The sequence below is a fragment of the Caenorhabditis remanei genome, chromosome X (genome assembly GCF_010183535.1).
Source record: "Caenorhabditis remanei strain PX506 chromosome X, whole genome shotgun sequence".
NCBI classification, from domain to species: domain Eukaryota; kingdom Metazoa; phylum Nematoda; class Chromadorea; order Rhabditida; family Rhabditidae; genus Caenorhabditis; species Caenorhabditis remanei.
In genome coordinates, this window is record NC_071333.1 from 1,800,750 (window position 1) to 1,818,275 (window position 17,526).

Below are 17,526 nucleotides of genomic sequence, written 5' to 3' on the forward strand. Positions count from 1 at the left end.
CGTGTTTGAATCGATGTTTTCATTTGCAGTGTCTTCTTTTTGGTCAACAAAAACTGCCTAACATTTGGTGGTCTTTTCCCAGGTACCGGAGCTAATAATACTACGAATGCAATTAGTTCTTCTCAATTCTCAATTCCCAATATCCATTATCCAAAATCGCGGATGCTGTCTACTGTATTTGAGCAGGTTGAACAGCAGGTTGTACATTCCTTCTCACCTGTGGCGGGCGGCCTGCCTGTCTTTTTTTTCTCTTCGGCAAACGGTGATCCTTCTTTCTTCTAATTCGTCGGAGCCACCTGGTTTCTTTCTTTGACGGGCGGTGTATTTTTTCGGTCTCTTCTGCGGTGGGATAATCTTCTCTTTCTTTGCAAGTGTATCGGTGCACCTGTCTTATTTGCGACTATCTTTGGAACGATGGCTAGGACTAATTATGAAAGAAAATGGGCATTTTGTGACTTGAATCTTCTGCGCACGGCTGATTAATGTGTGTAGCCACCACACTACCCATCTGAACATAACAGTTTTTTTCAGAGCCTGCATATCAAAAATCTAAAAAATCACACACTTGAGTAACGTTATTGTAATGAAAAAGACAGCAATTTCCTTATACTCTCATTTTTCAATTAGTTTTCTTCCAAATTTCGTATGTCGTTTGACCTGATGTTCTCCTTATTTCTTTCATAACGTATTTCTCATTTTCTTGTCACATATTAGGGACAAAATAAGAGAAGTGTTATAGAAAAATTCTGACTTCAGTCAATAAGATTTTGCTGCAATTTGAAATCGAATACTTTGAACACCAAGTAACCTCTAATCTCTTTCTCTGTCCACCGTTGCTACATTTCAATTTAGTTTGTGTCGAGTGTGTGACCTTTCCTCCTCATCTCACGAGTGACAAAGAATGAAACAATAAAAGATCAGCTGATAAAGTTACGACCTTTCTTTTTTTCAAATTATGTTGTTCGATGCATAATGTACATTGACACCGACTAGTACGAATGCGGGGGGGGGGACTCTAGACGTTGTTTACAGCATCATTGACTCTTATCACTTTAAGACATGGAGAGTGCAATAAATATTAAGTTTTTTTAAATGTAAATAAGAAAAGATACTCAAACTTGTTTTGCTACTCTTGCCAGATTGGTATGATATGATGTACGCCAGTCTTCCCCGTTCGTCTCTTTTGTCCAAGAAACTTCATGCAGGAAATACTTGCTTTTCTTTGATTGCTTCATCATTGAAATATTTCTCAACTTTTGAGATGTAATCTTTTTTGAACTCTTCTTTCAGGAGTTTTGCTGTGTAACAAATGATTTCAAGGTGAGTTCTTTTGTTGAAAACTGCTGGGGTTGCTTCCGTATTTGATTCTTCGACCTTCATTTTTTTGACAGTTTCATTTTCTTTTGTTCATTCTGACGCGTTTTCTGGCAATTTTTCTGTGTTATTTTCACATTTTCTGTAAGAATGTAGTTTTAAAACAACATTTTATTGATTCAAACGGTCGAGTGAGAAAATACTGCAAAATAACGGGGAAAAGGAACTATGAAAAAGGAAAAATATCAAAATACTGTTGAGGAAATTTAAAAAAGAAAGGAAAAAACATGTTTAGAAATGAGGAAAACAGCAACATTGAAACTAAGTAAGAAGAAACATTAAAAACTTGTCAGAAAATGGTAATCGCCGTCACAATCGTATCCCAAAACTCTGTCCGTTCTTCTGCTCCAACAAATCCAGTGTCTCCTTGCTGGAACTTCGCTTCAATGGAGCATCCACCGTCGACTTTCTTATATTCAATCTTCACCAGAATGAATATTTGCATCTGGTAGTTTCCCGTGTAGATATTGAGGGAAGAGATGACAAATTTTGCGAAGACGTGCGCTGAAAGACGATAAGATTTATTAAGACTCATAAAGTAAAAACGACTTACATTTCGATATAATTCAAATATTGCATCAAGTCGTCTTTCACAACCTCCGGCAGGAATAGGAGAGGGCAAGGAGAAATTCTTCGTAGACTTCATACAAATAAAATAAATAAAGAAATAAGGATTCTAGAATAATCAGTTTATATACAGGGGACCATCATTCCGATAGTTGGTCGAGTTTGATTTTCTGTTGTTCATTTTGTCCTTTTCTTTTATACTATTTTTTCACTGGGCGGAGCCTGCGATGTTTTTAGACCCCGCCCCCTAAGAGAGAGAGCGGGCGGGGAGAGTCGCTTTAGCACATTAGGGCGCTACACCGCCCATCTGAACCGAACAGTTCTCTACAGAGCATTCAAGTCAAAAATCCATAAAATCACATATTTGATTAAAGTCATTTTAAATATCATAGTTTTTTCTTCTCATTTTTCAATTAGTTTTTTTTTCAATTCTTCAAGCCGTTGATACAGCATTTCTCATTTCACATTTTGAGGACAATATAAGGCCCTTCCAACTTCCAATATTCATGATCCAAAACCACTGGTGGTGTTTCCTATATTTGTTGGACAGCAGTATATGTTCTCTCGACAAATTTATCCCTCGAGTATTTCTCCTTTTCCTCTTCTCGCAATGACGTACTATCCTTCTTTTTACCTGTGGCGGGCGGCGTGCCCCTGCCTTTCCTTTCGGGGTGGTGTGTTTTTTGTTCTCTTCGGCGGGGCAGATGTTCTTCTCTTTCTTTGCAAGTGTGTTGGTGTACCTGTCTTCTTTGCGATTGTTTCGGGGACGATGACTAGAACTAATCCAGTGAATGTAATTCTAACAGAATCAGCGGACAGACTTCATCTTACCATGTGTAGATTATATTTTTTCATCTTCCTGCCATTATTTAGATCAAGCATCATATTCAAATGTGTAATCACGGTCTTATCGTATCGCCGCACATTCGTTCCAGTCGGGGTCATTGTACATCAAGAGACAAGTAACAATGTTTGAAAAAAGGAAGGTAATTTCTCTCATAGCTGGTCATTGAACTTTTTCATCACTTGCTCTATTAGAAAAGGTCAGCCTACAATGCGACCACGCAGACAATTTCAAAAAATGGAAGGGAATATTGGTCAATAGTCAGATGTACAAGGATGATCGAAAGTGTCGATAACGCAACTTTCATTTTGCCCCCGAAATGTGACAAGCCGTTGAATAAAAAGATTGGAAAAAGGAGAGGAGATCGAACGACATAGGAAATCAGGCAAAAAATCATTGAACTGAACGAGAAATGTTATGTATAACAGAAAATATGGCAAAAAGGGATAAACGTCTTTAATAGAAAAATGTATATTACAAACGGTGATTAGTATTTTGTTGTAAGACAATGTATCTCTCCCGACGTTTCAGAAAATTTTTATCTTGATGACTCAATATAATATTTATTGCATTGTTCTATTTTGTATGTAGATTGAGAGACTGATTTAACTACTGACAGTGCTCTCTCGTTCTCCGTCCTCTTCACTCTCTTTAGGGGCGGGACCGTAAGACAACAACACAGGCTTCACCCAGCGAAGTAAGAAATGTATAAAAAAGATAGGCAAGAAGACAACATCATTTCACAGATGGGCTAACGGAATGCCCTGTCGACATTGTGGAGCCGCCTGCCTTCCCTTTTTTGGCGGGTGGTATGGTTTTTTCGTTCTCTTTGGCAAGCGAAGGGTTGTTCTTCTCTTTCTATGCAAGTTTGTCGGCGTACCTGTCTTTTTTCATCTTGGGAACGATAGCTAGCACTGATTCAGTGGATGTAGTTCTAACAGAGCCAGCGGACAGACTACACCTGAAGACACGCTACCAGTGTACACTAGGAGACAAGTAACAGTGTTCGAAAAACGAAAGGTTGCTCCTCTAACAATTGGTTATTGAACTTTTTATCACTCATGCAATTAGTCACCTGATAATGACCCAATGCAGACAATTTCAAAAGTTTTTTACAGAAAGGAAAAGGATGAACATAGCTTGGTCAAGGGTCACTCGTACAAGGTTAATCAAAACATTTCGAGAAAGTTATTTTCATTTTCATACGCGACAAAAGTGAGTAATATTCTCGTTGTGACATTATCTCTTCCGATGTTCGAGATAATGTTTATTCCAATGAGTCACTTCACAATTTATCGCATTGCTTCATGATCTATTCATATTGCGAAATTGAACAAACTACTGATAGTGCTCTTTCGTTCTCCGTCTTTTCTCTCGCTCACTCTCTTAGAGGGCGGGTTTGTAACACAACACAGGCTCCACCCCGCGGGGAAAAAAGGTATGAGGGATAGGCAAGAGGACAACAGCATTTGACTATGGAGACTGTCTATCGGAATGACAAGGTCGACATTGTATATAAACTGATTCTTTTAAAATTCTAATTTCTTTTTATTTGTTTGTTTGGAGACAACTAAAAACAGTGGTAAGTAACTTTTAGAAATAACTTTTAATAAACAAAAGGAGGACTAAACTCATACTTTTATTGAAAATTCTGATTCTTCAGATAGTCTTAAGCACATTTTTGTTATTGGCACATATGTACGACACCATTCCCGTTTTCTTGATTGTAAAGGAGCATTGGTGGACAAGTTATTCTGAATTTTGCTAACAATGTCTTTGCGAAAAATTAGAAAAACTACGTAAAAAGAAAAACTACAAACTTTTGAGTAAGTAACGATTGATATCAATGTTTATCAACAAGTTAAGCTAAAACAGTAACAAATTTCTTCTAAATTATTAAAATAATTAGTCACCTTTCCAAGAAACCTCACTCTAATAAAAACCCAAAGACTGAAAACGCTGAGAATCATTTTCAGAATTCTTCTTCCTAATGAAATTTATTTTCAGAAGTCAGGAAGACTTATACCGACTTCCCCAATGCTGACACAGCTCCAGTCGCGGAAATCATCGGAGGTAACATTTAAGAAAACAGCAATGACTTATAAAACATTTTCCAGATTATTTTCAACCGCTCAAGGAGGTTCCAAGTGGTTGTTAAGGGAGCAACTGCGCCAGGATTAAATGACGAAGCCGCTGTCCAAGAGATATTGAATACCGAGGAGCTCATGGCAGGAGGTATGAAAACTACAAAAGGTAATTATTATGGAATTAAATGCAAACGTTTTCAGAAGCTGTTTCGGATGAGGACAAAACTGAGAAGGCCGCCCCAGTCCAACTTTCGTCTGCCGAGCAACCGGAGATTGCCGAGGAGATAGAGATCACTGACGCCGCTATTGGATCTACACCGGTGGCTGACATCGACCGTCGCATTCGATCTCGTTGGAGAAAATACTCGGATAAGGATTTCGTTTGCCAAAAACCCACTGGACCACCAAAGAAGCGCTTGAAGAAGAACTAAATATCTCCTTTTATGATCATCATCTCTTTTTCTGTCATATCCCCATAATTTTGTTTTACTACTTCTATGCCTTTTTGTAAATACTACTTCAGAAAGTAAACCAGTATCCTTGTAACTATTGGCATTTCTTGTTTTCCATCTAGGTCTTCTTGACTTGAATCAAATAGGGTTGTGACCAATAGAATACATTTTAGAAAATCACGAGTTATAAAGAAAGGAAGATACTACAATGTCATTACTAGGAAAGAACAGTGAAGAACATGTTTCACTTTTCAATTGTTTTATTGGACTTGTGTACCCAATTCGAGGCGTCGTTCCAAAGGCAACAATTTGGGCTTCCTTTGTTCAGATTGTCCCCAGAAGTTCTTGACGCCAAGAATGTGATAACCTCCCAAACCTCCCAATGCCGTTTCTGCGGAGAGTTTTTCATTTCGAACGTCTTTTTCCCTGTTCACAAACGCATTTATACCGGAAGTGTTTTTAGAGCATTTATCGTTTAGTACACTATTTTTTCGACCGAAGTTTTCCCCGCGCTGGTAGGCGTGTGAGGCTTTGGCGGAGTGTCGTTGCGTATTTAATGTGATGACTCAGAGAACCACAGGGTTATGAGAGTACCTTGCCACCGTCAACCAGAGAATCAGAAATCATGTGCCCAGTATGCATTATTTCCTTCCTGCTGTCGTTCTGCCGAAGTTACGTTTGTCCGGATGTCCCTTTCATCTGTGTCCATTTAGAGACTGAGACAGAGAGAGTAAGTATGCCTGTCCAATTCTGCGCATTCAAACGATTCTCCAATCTCCACGAGGGTGTCAATTTGTTTACACGAGTGTATTCTTGTAAACGATACTTCTGGGCGAAAGTCACCAGCCGTCTGCTTCGAATTGCGCAACAGTGTCCGTTCGCTCTTGAACGAAACATGACCAAGTGCAGGTGCACACGAGGTCATGTAATCGTACACATGTTATTTAAAGGAGAGGCGTCTGTTGCCCAAACAAACTCACGATATACAATAACAACCGTTTGAGTATACAAAAAAATATAATAAGGAAAAATACAAAAAGGTGTTCAAATTTCATCAGAAAATCTAGTTTTTTAATGATCAGTAAGAGACAGAAGCTATAGCAGCAGACCTTTGGATTTATGAACGGAGATCCAAAACATTCCAATTTTGTGATCTCAATCTTGGGATAACAGGAAGCGTTATGACCGTGACGTTGATTAAAGAATGTGTGATTTTTTTCAAACTTCTTGTCACGCTTTAAGGACGAAATTGACGCAAAATTATGAGAAAATTGTGACTGATTCTAACACATTAGACAAGTCTCCTTCATTATTTTTTTAGTTGACTAATTTTTTTTTGTTCTGGAGAGAAAAGAGATATAGATGCTGCACTTCCAGACCTCATAATTAGAAATGGGTTACTGTAGATGTGATGATAATGATTCCAGAACATTCCACATGTCTCCTTCGTTATTTTTGTAGTTGACTACTTTTTTCCACCTCTGTAAGAAAAGGAGTAAGATATGCTTGACTTCCAGCCTTTATAACTAGAAATGGGATTACAGTACCTCCGTTTGTAATGATCTCAAAACATTCTACATGTCTCCATCACTATTTTTGTAGTTGACATCTTTTTTCTAACTCTGTAAGAAAAGGAGTAAGATATGCTTGACTTCCAGCCTTTATAACTAGACATGGGATTACTGTACCTCCGTTTGTAATGATCTCAAAACATTCTACATGTCTCCATCACTATTTTTGTAGTAGACATCTTTTTTCCACCTCTGTACGAAAAGGAGTAAGATATGCTTGACTTCCAGCCTTTATAACTAGACATGGGATTACTGTACCTATGTTTGTAATGATCTCAAAGCATTCTACATGTCCCCATCACTATTTTTGTAGTTGACATCTTTTTTCTAACTCTGTACGAAAAGGAGTAAGATATGCTTGACTTCCAGCCTTTATAACTAGAAATGGGATTACTGTACCTCCGTTTGTAATGATCTCAAAACATTCTACATGTCTCCATCACTATTTTTGTAGTTGACATCTTTTTTCCACCTCTGTACGAAAAGGAGTAAGAGACGCTTGACTTCCAGCCTTTATAACTAGACATGGGATTACTGTACCTCCGTTTGTAATGATCTCAAAACATTCTACATGTCCCCATCACTATTTTTGTAGTTGACATCTTTTTTCTAACTCTGTACGAAAAGGAGTAAGATATGCTTGACTTCCAGCCTTTATAACTAGAAATGGGATTACTGTACCTCCGTTTGTAATGATCTCAAAACATTCTACATGTCTCCATCACTATTTTTGTAGTTGACATCTTTTTTCTAACTCTGTACGAAAAGGAGTTAGATATGCTTGACTTCCAGCCTTTATAACTAGAAATGGGATTACTGTACCTCCGATTGTAATGATCTCAAAGCATTCTACATGTCCTTATCACTATTTTTGTAGTTGACATCTTTTTTCTAACTCTGTACGAAAAGGAGTAAGATATGCTTGACTTCCAGCCTTTATAACTAGAAATGGGATTACTGTACCTCCGTTTGTAATGATCTCGAAACATTCTACATGTCCCCATCACTATTTTTGTAGTTGACATCTTTTTTCTAACTCTGTACGAAAAGGAGTTAGATATGCTTGACTTCCAGCCTTTATAACTAGAAATGGGATTACTGTACCTCCGATTGTAATGATCTCAAAGCATTCTACATGTCCTTATCACTATTTTTGTAGTTGACATCTTTTTTCTAACTCTGTACGAAAAGGAGTAAGATATGCTTGACTTCCAGCCTTTATAACTAGAAATGGGATTACTGTACCTCCGTTTGTAATGATCTCGAAGCATTTTACATGTCTTCATCACTATTTTTGTAGTTGACATCTTTTTTCCACCTCTGTAAGAAAACGAGTAAGAGACGCTTGAATTCCAGCCTTAAAACTAGAAATGGGATTACTGTACTTCCGTTTGTAATGATCTCCAAACATTCTACATGTCTCCATCACTATTTTTGCAGTTGAGATTTTTTTTCTAACTCTGTACGAAAAGGAGTAAGAGACGCTTGAATTCCAGCCTTAAAACTAGAAATGGGATTACTGTACTTCCGTTTGTAATGATCTCCAAACATTCTACATGTCTCCATCACTATTTTTGCAGTTGAGATTTTTTTTCTAACTCTGTACGAAAAGGAGTAAGAGACGCTTGACTTCCAGCCTTTAAAACTAGAAATGGGATTACTGTACCTCCGTTTGTAATGATCTCGAAGCATTTTACATGTCTTCATCACTATTTTTGTAGTTGATATCTTTTTTCTAACTCTGTAAGAAAAGGAGTAAGAGACGCTTGACTTCCAGCCTTTATAACTAGACATGGGATTACTGTACCTCCGTTTGTAATGATCTCGAAGCATTTTACATGTCTTCATCACTACACTGCCCGACATAAATATAGAGCCACTTGTGATTATCGACTATCTCAAAAAAATGATGATACTTCAGGAAGTTTTCAGAATGGCAAAAATATACATTTATTAGCTGAAAAATGTTGCATGCAAAACATTTTAACTCTGCCTCTTTGTTTTTGGAAAAATCGAAAAAATGTGAAAAATGGCTTCAATCTATCCGACATAAGTATAGAGCCACTCACAAAAAGTGTCAAAAATGAGAAAATCACAAGCTAAAAACATTGAATTCAGAATCTTCGTCGAAAGTTGAGTTGGTTAGAGATATTTCTCCAACATTTTCAGTTAAAAAATTTTGAGAAAAATGAGAATTTCTGCAAATTTCCAAGCCTCTCCATTTTCAGTTTGTTTTGTCCAAATAAGTTCTATCTAGCATCTGATTTTTGTCTATATTAAGTGTGTAACTCATGAATTAAAATTTGGTATAGTTTTTGTAAACATTTGAATTCTTTTGAACAACTTAGGTTGTCTTAAATCAGAAAAGTAGGAAATTTTTTGAAATTTTGCATGCATTTACATCGAAATTTCTGGTACTTTCCATTTTAACTAATTTTTTTTGCTTGTCAGACACCGAACTGGTTTTGTTGTTTTGTTTATCATCATTTATCCTGAATTAGATCTCTTGTAAATCAGCAAAAAAGTAGCAACATGAAATTTTAGATCAGAAAAGTTGAAGCAAAATCATCAGATTATTCAAACTGTGTTCAATGAGCAATTATGACAATAATTCAGCATATATCAGTGTTATCATCATAGATTTGTTGCATTTTCAAAATTTTACTGAAGGCGCGGCAATTTTTACCAGAGCTAAAAATATACCTCTGTACGATACAGGTGTTTTTCATGTTGCTACTTTTTTTGCTGATTTACAAGAGATCTAATTCAGGATAAATGATGATAAACAAAACAACAAAGCCAGTTCGGTGTCTGACAAGCAAAAAAAATTAGTTAAAATGGAAAGTACCAGAAATTTCGATGTAAATGCATGCAAAATTTCAAAAAATTTCCTACTTTTCTGATTTAAGACAACCTAAGTTGTTCAAAAGAATTCAAATGTTTACAAAAACTATACCAAATTTTAATTCATGAGTTACACACTTAATATAGACAAAAATCAGATGCTAGATAGAACTTATTTGGACAAAACAAACTGAAAATGGAGAGGCTTGGAAATTTGCAGAAATTCTCATTTTTCTCAAAATTTTTTAACTGAAAATGTTGGAGAAATATCTCTAACCAACTCAACTTTCGACGAAGATTCTGAATTCAATGTTTTTAGCTTGTGATTTTCTCATTTTTGACACTTTTTGTGAGTGGCTCTATACTTATGTCGGATAGATTGAAGCCATTTTTCACATTTTTTCGATTTTTCCAAAAACAAAGAGGCAGAGTTAAAATGTTTTGCATGCAACATTTTTCAGCTAATAAATGTATATTTTTGCCATTCTGAAAACTTCCTGAAGTATCATCATTTTTGTGAGATAGTCGATAATCACAAGTGGCTCTATATTTATGTCGGGCAGTGTATTTTTGTAGTTGACATCTTTTTTCCACCTCTGTAAGAAAAGGAGTAAGAGACGCTTGATGATCAGCCTTTATAACTAGACATGGGATTACTGTACCTCCGTTTGTAATGATCTCAAAACATTCTACATGTCTTCATCACTATTTTTGTAGTTGACATCTTTTTTACAACTCTGTACGAAAAGGAGTAAGAGACGCTTGACTTCCAGCCTTTATAACTAGACATGGGATTACTGTACCTCCGTTTGTAATGATCTCGAAGCATTTTACATGTCTTCATCACTATTTTTGTAGTTGACATCTTTTTTCCACCTCTGTAAGAAAAGGAGTAAGAGACGCTTGACTTCCAGCCTTTATAACTAGACATGGGATTACTGTACCTCCGTTTGTAATGATCTCGAAGCATTTTACATGTCTTCATCACTATTTTTGTAGTTGACATGTTTTTTCCACCTCTGTAAGATTAGGAGTAAGAGACGCTTGACTTCCAGCCTTTATAACTAGACATGGGATTACTGTACCTATGTTTGTAATGATCTCAAAGCATTCTACATGTCCCCATCACTATTTTTGTAGTTGACATGTTTTTTCCACCTCTGTAAGAAAAGGAGTAAGAGACGCTTGACTTCCAGCCTTTATAACTAGACATGGGATTACTGTACCTATGTTTGTAATGATCTCAAAGCATTCTACATGTCCCCATCACTATTTTTGTAGTTGACATGTTTTTTCCACCTCTGTAAGATTAGGAGTAAGAGACGCTTGACTTCCAGCCTTTATAACTAGACATGGGATTACTGTACCTATGTTTGTAATGATCTCAAAGCATTCTACATGTCCCCATCACTATTTTTGTAGTTGACATGTTTTTTCCACCTCTGTAAGATTAGGAGTAAGAGACGCTTGACTTCCAGCCTTTAAAACTAGAAATGGGATTACTGTACCTCCGTTTGTAATGATCTCAAAACATTCTACATGTCTCCATCACTATTTTTGTAGTTGACATCTTTTTTCCACCTCTGTAAGAAAAGGAGTAAGAGACGCTTGACTTCCAGCCTTTATAACTAGACATGGGATTACTGTACCTATGTTTGTAATGATCTCAAAGCATTCTACATGTCCCCATCACTATTTTTGTAGTTGACATCTTTTTTCCACCTCTGTACGAAAAGGAGTAAGAGATGCTTGATTTCCAGCCTTTAAAACTTGAAATGGGATTACTGTACCTATGTTTGTAATGATCTCAAAACATTCTACATGTCTCCATCACTATTTTTGTAGTTGACATGTTTTTTCCACCTCTGTAAGATTAGGAGTAAGAGACGCTTGACTTCCAGCCTTTATAACTAGACATGGGATTACTGTACCTATGTTTGTAATGATCTCAAAGCATTCTACATGTCCCCATCACTATTTTTGTAGTTGACATGTTTTTTCCACTTCTGTAAGATTAGGAGTAAGAGACGCTTGACTTCCAGCCTTTATAACTAGACATGGGATTACTGTACCTATGTTTGTAATGATCTCAAAGCATTCTACATGTCCCCATCACTATTTTTGTAGTTGACATGTTTTTTCCACCTCTGTAAGAAAAGGAGTAAGAGACGCTTGACTTCCAGCCTTTATAACTAGACATGGGATTACTGTACCTATGTTTGTAATGATCTCAAAGCATTCTACATGTCCCCATCACTATTTTTGTAGTTGACATCTTTTTTCCACCTCTGTAAGAAAAGGAGTAAGAGACGCTTGACTTCCAGCCTTTAAAACTAGAAATGGGATTACTGTACCTATGTTTGTAATGATCTCAAAACATTCTACATGTCTCCATCACTATTTTTGTAGTTGACATGTTTTTTCCACTTCTGTAAGATTAGGAGTAAGAGACGCTTGACTTCCAGCCTTTAAAACTAGAAATGGGATTACTGTACCTATGTTTGTAATGATCTCAAAACATTCTACATGTCTCCATCACTATTTTTGTAGTTGACATCTTTTTTACAACTCTGTACGAAAAGGAGTAAGAGACGCTTGACTTCCAGCCTTTATAACTAGACATGGGATTACTGTACCTATGTTTGTAATGATCTCAAAGCATTCTACATGTCCCCATCACTATTTTTGTAGTTGACATGTTTTTTCCACCTCTGTAAGATTAGGAGTAAGAGACGCTTGACTTCCAGCCTTTAAAACTAGAAATGGGATTACTGTACCTATGTTTGTAATGATCTCAAAGCATTCTACATGTCCCCATCACTATTTTTGTAGTTGACATCTTTTTTCCACCTCTGTAAGAAAAGGAGTAAGAGACGCTTGACTTCCAGCCTTTAAAACTAGAAATGGGATTACTGTACCTATGTTTGTAATGATCTCAAAGCATTCTACATGTCCCCATCACTATTTTTGTAGTTGACATCTTTTTTCCACCTCTGTAAGAAAAGGAGTAAGAGACGCTTGACTTCCAGCCTTTAAAACTAGAAATGGGATTACTGTACCTATGTTTGTAATGATCTCAAAGCATTCTACATGTCTCCATCACTATTTTTGTAGTTGACATCTTTTTTACAACTCTGTACGAAAAGGAGTAAGAGACGCTTGACTTCCAGCCTTTATAACTAGAAATGGGATTACTGTACCTATGTTTGTAATGATCTCAAAGCATTCTACATGTCCCCATCACTATTTTTGTAGTTGACATCTTTTTTCCACCTCTGTAAGATTAGGAGTAAGAGACGCTTGACTTCCAGCCTTTAAAACTAGAAATGGGATTACTGTACCTCCGTTTGTAATGATCTCAAAACATTCTAAATGTCTCCATCACTATTTTTGTAGTTGACATCTTTTTTACAACTCTGTACGAAAAGGAGTAAGAGACGCTTGACGTCCAGCCTTTAAAACTAGAAATGGGATTACTGTACCTCCGTTTGTAATGATCTCAAAACATTCTACATGTCTCCATCACTATTTTTGTAGTTGACATCTTTTTTCCACCTCTGTAAGAAAAGGAGTAAGAGACGCTTGACTTCCAGCCTTTATAACTAGACATGGGATTACTGTACCTCCGTTTGTAATGATCTCGAAGCATTTTACATGTCTTCATCACTATTTTTGTAGTTGACATCTTTTTTCCACCTCTGTACGAAAAGGAGTAAGAGATGCTTGATTTCCAGCCTTTAAAACTTGAAATGGGATTACTGTACCTCCGTTTGTAATGATCTCAAAGCATTCTACATGTCTTCATCACTATTGTTGTAGTTGAGATCTTTTTTCTAACTCTGTACGAAAAGGAGTAAGAGACGCTTGACTTCCAGCCTTTATAACTAGAAATGGGATTACAGTACCTCCGTTTGTAATGATCTCAAAGCATTCTACATGTCCCCATCACTATTTTTGTAGTTGAGATCTTTTTTCTAACTCTGTAAGAAAAGGAGTAAGAGACGCTTGACTTCCAGCCTTTAAAACTTGAAATGGGATTACTGTACCTCCGTTTGTAATGATCTCAAAGCATTCTACATGTCTTCATCACTATTGTTGTAGTTGAGATCTTTTTTCTAACTCTGTACGAAAAGGAGTAAGAGACGCTTGACTTCCAGCCTTTATAACTTGAAATGGGATTACTGTACCTCCGTTTGTAATGATCTCAAAGCATTCTACATGTCTTCATCACTATTGTTGTAGTTGAGATCTTTTTTCTAACTCTGTACGAAAAGGAGTAAGAGACGCTTGACTTCCAGCCTTTAAAACTTGAAATGGGATTACTGTACCTCCGTTTGTAATGATCTCAAAGCATTCTACATGTCTTCATCACTATTGTTGTAGTTGAGATCTTTTTTCTAACTCTGTACGAAAAGGAGTAAGAGACGCTTGACTTCCAGCCTTTATAACTAGATATGGGATTACAGTACCTCCGTTCGTAATGATCTCAAAGCATTCTACATGTCCCCATCACTATTTTTGTAGTTGAGATCTTTTTTCTAACTCTGTAAGAAAAGGAGTAAGAGACGCTTGACTTCCAGCCTTTATAACTAGACATGGGATTACTGTACCTCCGTTTGTAATGATCTCAAAGCATTCTACATGTCTTCATCACTATTGTTGTAGTTGACATCTTTTTTCCAACTCTGTACGAAAAGGAGTAAGATATGCTTGACTTCCAGCCTTTATAACTAGAAATGGGATTACAGTACCTCCGTTTGTAATGATCTCAAAGCATTCTACATGTCTTCATCACTATTGTTGTAGTTGAGATCTTTTTTCTAACTCTGTACGAAAAGGAGTAAGATATGCTTGACTTCCAGCCTTTATAACTAGAAATGGGATTACTGTACCTCCGTTTGTAATGATCTCAAAGCATTCTACATGTCCCCATCACTATTTTTGTATTTGAGATCTTTTTTCTAACTCTGTACGAAAAGGAGTAAGATATGCTTGACTTCCAGCCTTTATAACTAGAAATGGGATTACAGTACCTCCGTTTGTAATGATCTCAAAACATTCTACATGTCTCCATCACTATTTTTGTAGTTGGAATGGGTTACTGTACTTCTATTTCAAACGACTTCAACACATTCAACATGTCTCTTTCATTATTTTTGTAGTTGAGTACTATTTTCTAGTTCTGGTGAGAAATTGCATAGATACACGTTTTCCAGCCGTTATATTCTGCAATGTGTCACTGTAGTTTGATTCGGAGTGATTCCAATATATATATTTCATACATGATTTACAGTCTTTTGCCTGTTTCCTCAAGTCTAAGTATTACTCCCGAAAATAATTCGAATGCCTTTATTTCAATCTTTTTAAGAACGTTCGTCGTTGGATTTCATCGCATTTTTACAATAGCCTTGCATAATTACTCCATTCCGAATAAAAATCTTTATCATCCATATGCCTGTTTTCAGTTACATATAATTTTCATCTCCAAGTTATAGAAATACTCGATTAGAAAAACAATGAAAAACTCCTTAGGTTTCAAGCTGAATAGTCAGTCAATCGTTCAATAGATAGAGCTCTAGAAAGCGATTAAACTGACTGCTTAGCTAACCGCCTTTTGGAGAACTTACCGATTCCAAAGGAGTTTTAGAGATCTCCAACTCAAAGTAGTGAATATTGGAATAGAGTAGATTAGTGAATAGTTGCCAAAAGGAAAATGGACCAGAAAAGAGCTGTCCTTTTTTGCGTGGAGCTTTGAGATGCTGATGAATGAAGTGATGGCCCACTGAGAACTGCTGAACTGGAGGTGGAACAGCAGAAAGCTCTTGTTCACGCATTTGCACCAAATGCAGACAGTTAGAATGGTCCGTCTCGAACTTGCAGCCAGAATAATCTTTAATAGTATCGATTTGATTCCAACGTGATCTTCATCTTTTTTATGACTCTCGCTATGTGTCCTTGCTCCGTACGTTGTCTCTTTTGTCATAGCCAAATTGCTCCTAGTGCAGATTGCAATTCGGCAATGATGTTTTCAAGCATTCATCCTGGAATTTGTGTTCCACAATGACTGACTGCAGCTCCCGTAGTTGTTTAGTTCAGAGTTTTTTTTTGAATTTTGCAGGTTTTTTGTTTCCAATATTTCTTTTTCTCCGATTTCATAGCAATGTGGTTTTCGGTGGATCCTGAAAAAAGTTGTCTTTTTAAGTTTTACAGGCGTCTGAGGTACGATTACACTCATTATACTACAAGTTCGAACCGATCAGTGCAAAACTATCGAACAGCAAATTTTTGTTACCTTAGACGTTGTCTCGATAGTGATGCTTTTACCTTTTCATCGTGGTTTAGACTCATCGTCTCTATCGCCATTCTATAGTTGTTCAACATCAGGCAAAGGTAGTTGGCATCAAACAGTTTGTAGAAGACCATTGTTCCCCGGCTAGAACAAAATCATTTATCCGGTATTCTATAGTCTATAGTAAGACGTACGGCAGTTAGTGATTCAGGTTGGCCAACCAAATCATTGAACTTCATTTGATGCGTCTGTTCTCAGGAATCATATCCTTGGCTTTCGTTGATTGCGGATACTGAAATTTTAAAAATGTTAGTTATTGAAGCTTTGAGGCTTTCTCACCTTTCAAAATGCATCGTTGAAATCAATGACGAACTTTTTTCACAGCTTTCCACAGCGATTTCCTAAATGCCGAATCTGAACAACAGTTGTACGTTGAGGAGCCTGACACATACTTCTACTGTTAATGGATGAGGCTATCAGTGGTCATTCCAACATCTGTGCCGTCTCCAGTGGTGTTATCGATCAAGTTTTTTTAGTCTTCCCAGCAGCTAGTAATTCCCTTTTCCAATCCTTATTTCAAGTTTGGCTTGAAGTGAAGTTTTTCCGTTCCATTGACCGTGTCTTCTTCCAACAGATTTTCATCAACATCTATACATCTGAGTCAAAGACTTCCATAAACATTTCAACGCCGTCTGAGCCCGCGTTTGATCTCATAAAGAGTTTTCAGCAAGCCATTTACAGGATCCATCCTCTTCAAAGCGCTTCCATGTGTTGTTCAAGACGAGTTGATATTTTCCTGGATGAAAAATAATAAAAACATACCCTTCCCTATTTTAATCCTTTTGAATTGAAAAATTGATGAATTCCTGTGACGATTTCGTGGACTACCGATGTTCCATGAGGGTTCCTTTTGAATAAATCAGATACGGAAACATTTTCGTGTCGAGACTAAGATACGCATTAGGTGCGTTGCGGTTGCGACGCGGACATGTTTTGTTTGCCCGAACGGCGAACAAAGAAAGAGAGAGAGTGAGGAGAGCTATAGGAGAGGAGAGAAAAGAAAAGAGCATTGTGAAATGAGAGGACACAGAAACGCGGCAAGAGTAAGAAGGGACCACACAAAAAATGGCGTATACTCTTGGTCGACGAAATGGATCCCAATGTCCGCTTGAAAACGGAGATGAGGAAAAGAAATTAGAGAAGACACTGTTGCACGACAAATGGGTGGATCGGAAGCTTTCTAGAAACAACCGGCAGTAATAGAGGGTGGAATAAATTTATTATATTTATTGAAGACAGTTAATGATTTTTACAAAAAATCTGGGAAAAAAATCATGTTCCAAAAGTTTTTTGCTCATTTTTCGAAAATTTGAAAGTTCGAAAAGTGACATATTAGTCCAGAGAAATTAAAACTCACCAATTAAAATTTCTCCCGGAACTCCTCTTGGGTTTACACCAGACCGTCGACGACGTCCAGAATCCAGGTTTGCTTCAGGCC

The 17,526-nt window shown here is 36.9% G+C and overlaps 2 protein-coding genes across 2 annotated transcripts; one reads left to right on the forward strand and one right to left on the reverse strand.

The window, feature by feature from the left end:
* Positions 1 to 1,663: 1,663 nt before the first annotated feature.
* Positions 1,664 to 2,020, reverse strand: GCK72_022392 (uncharacterized protein; the record flags this gene model as incomplete). The annotated part of the gene is made up of 1 exon (XM_053734795.1): positions 1,664 to 2,020. The coding sequence occupies one exon, from the start codon at positions 2,018 to 2,020 to the stop codon at positions 1,664 to 1,666; it is 357 nt and encodes a 118-aa protein (XP_053578361.1).
* Positions 2,021 to 4,822: 2,802 nt separating this feature from the next.
* GCK72_022393 (uncharacterized protein) lies at positions 4,823 to 5,303 on the forward strand (the record flags this gene model as incomplete). The annotated part of the gene is made up of 3 exons (XM_003096052.2): positions 4,823 to 4,858; positions 4,903 to 5,020; positions 5,074 to 5,303. 3 exons carry the CDS (start codon positions 4,823 to 4,825, stop codon positions 5,301 to 5,303), a joined length of 384 nt encoding a protein of 127 aa, XP_003096100.2.
* Positions 5,304 to 17,526: the final 12,223 nt, after the last annotated feature.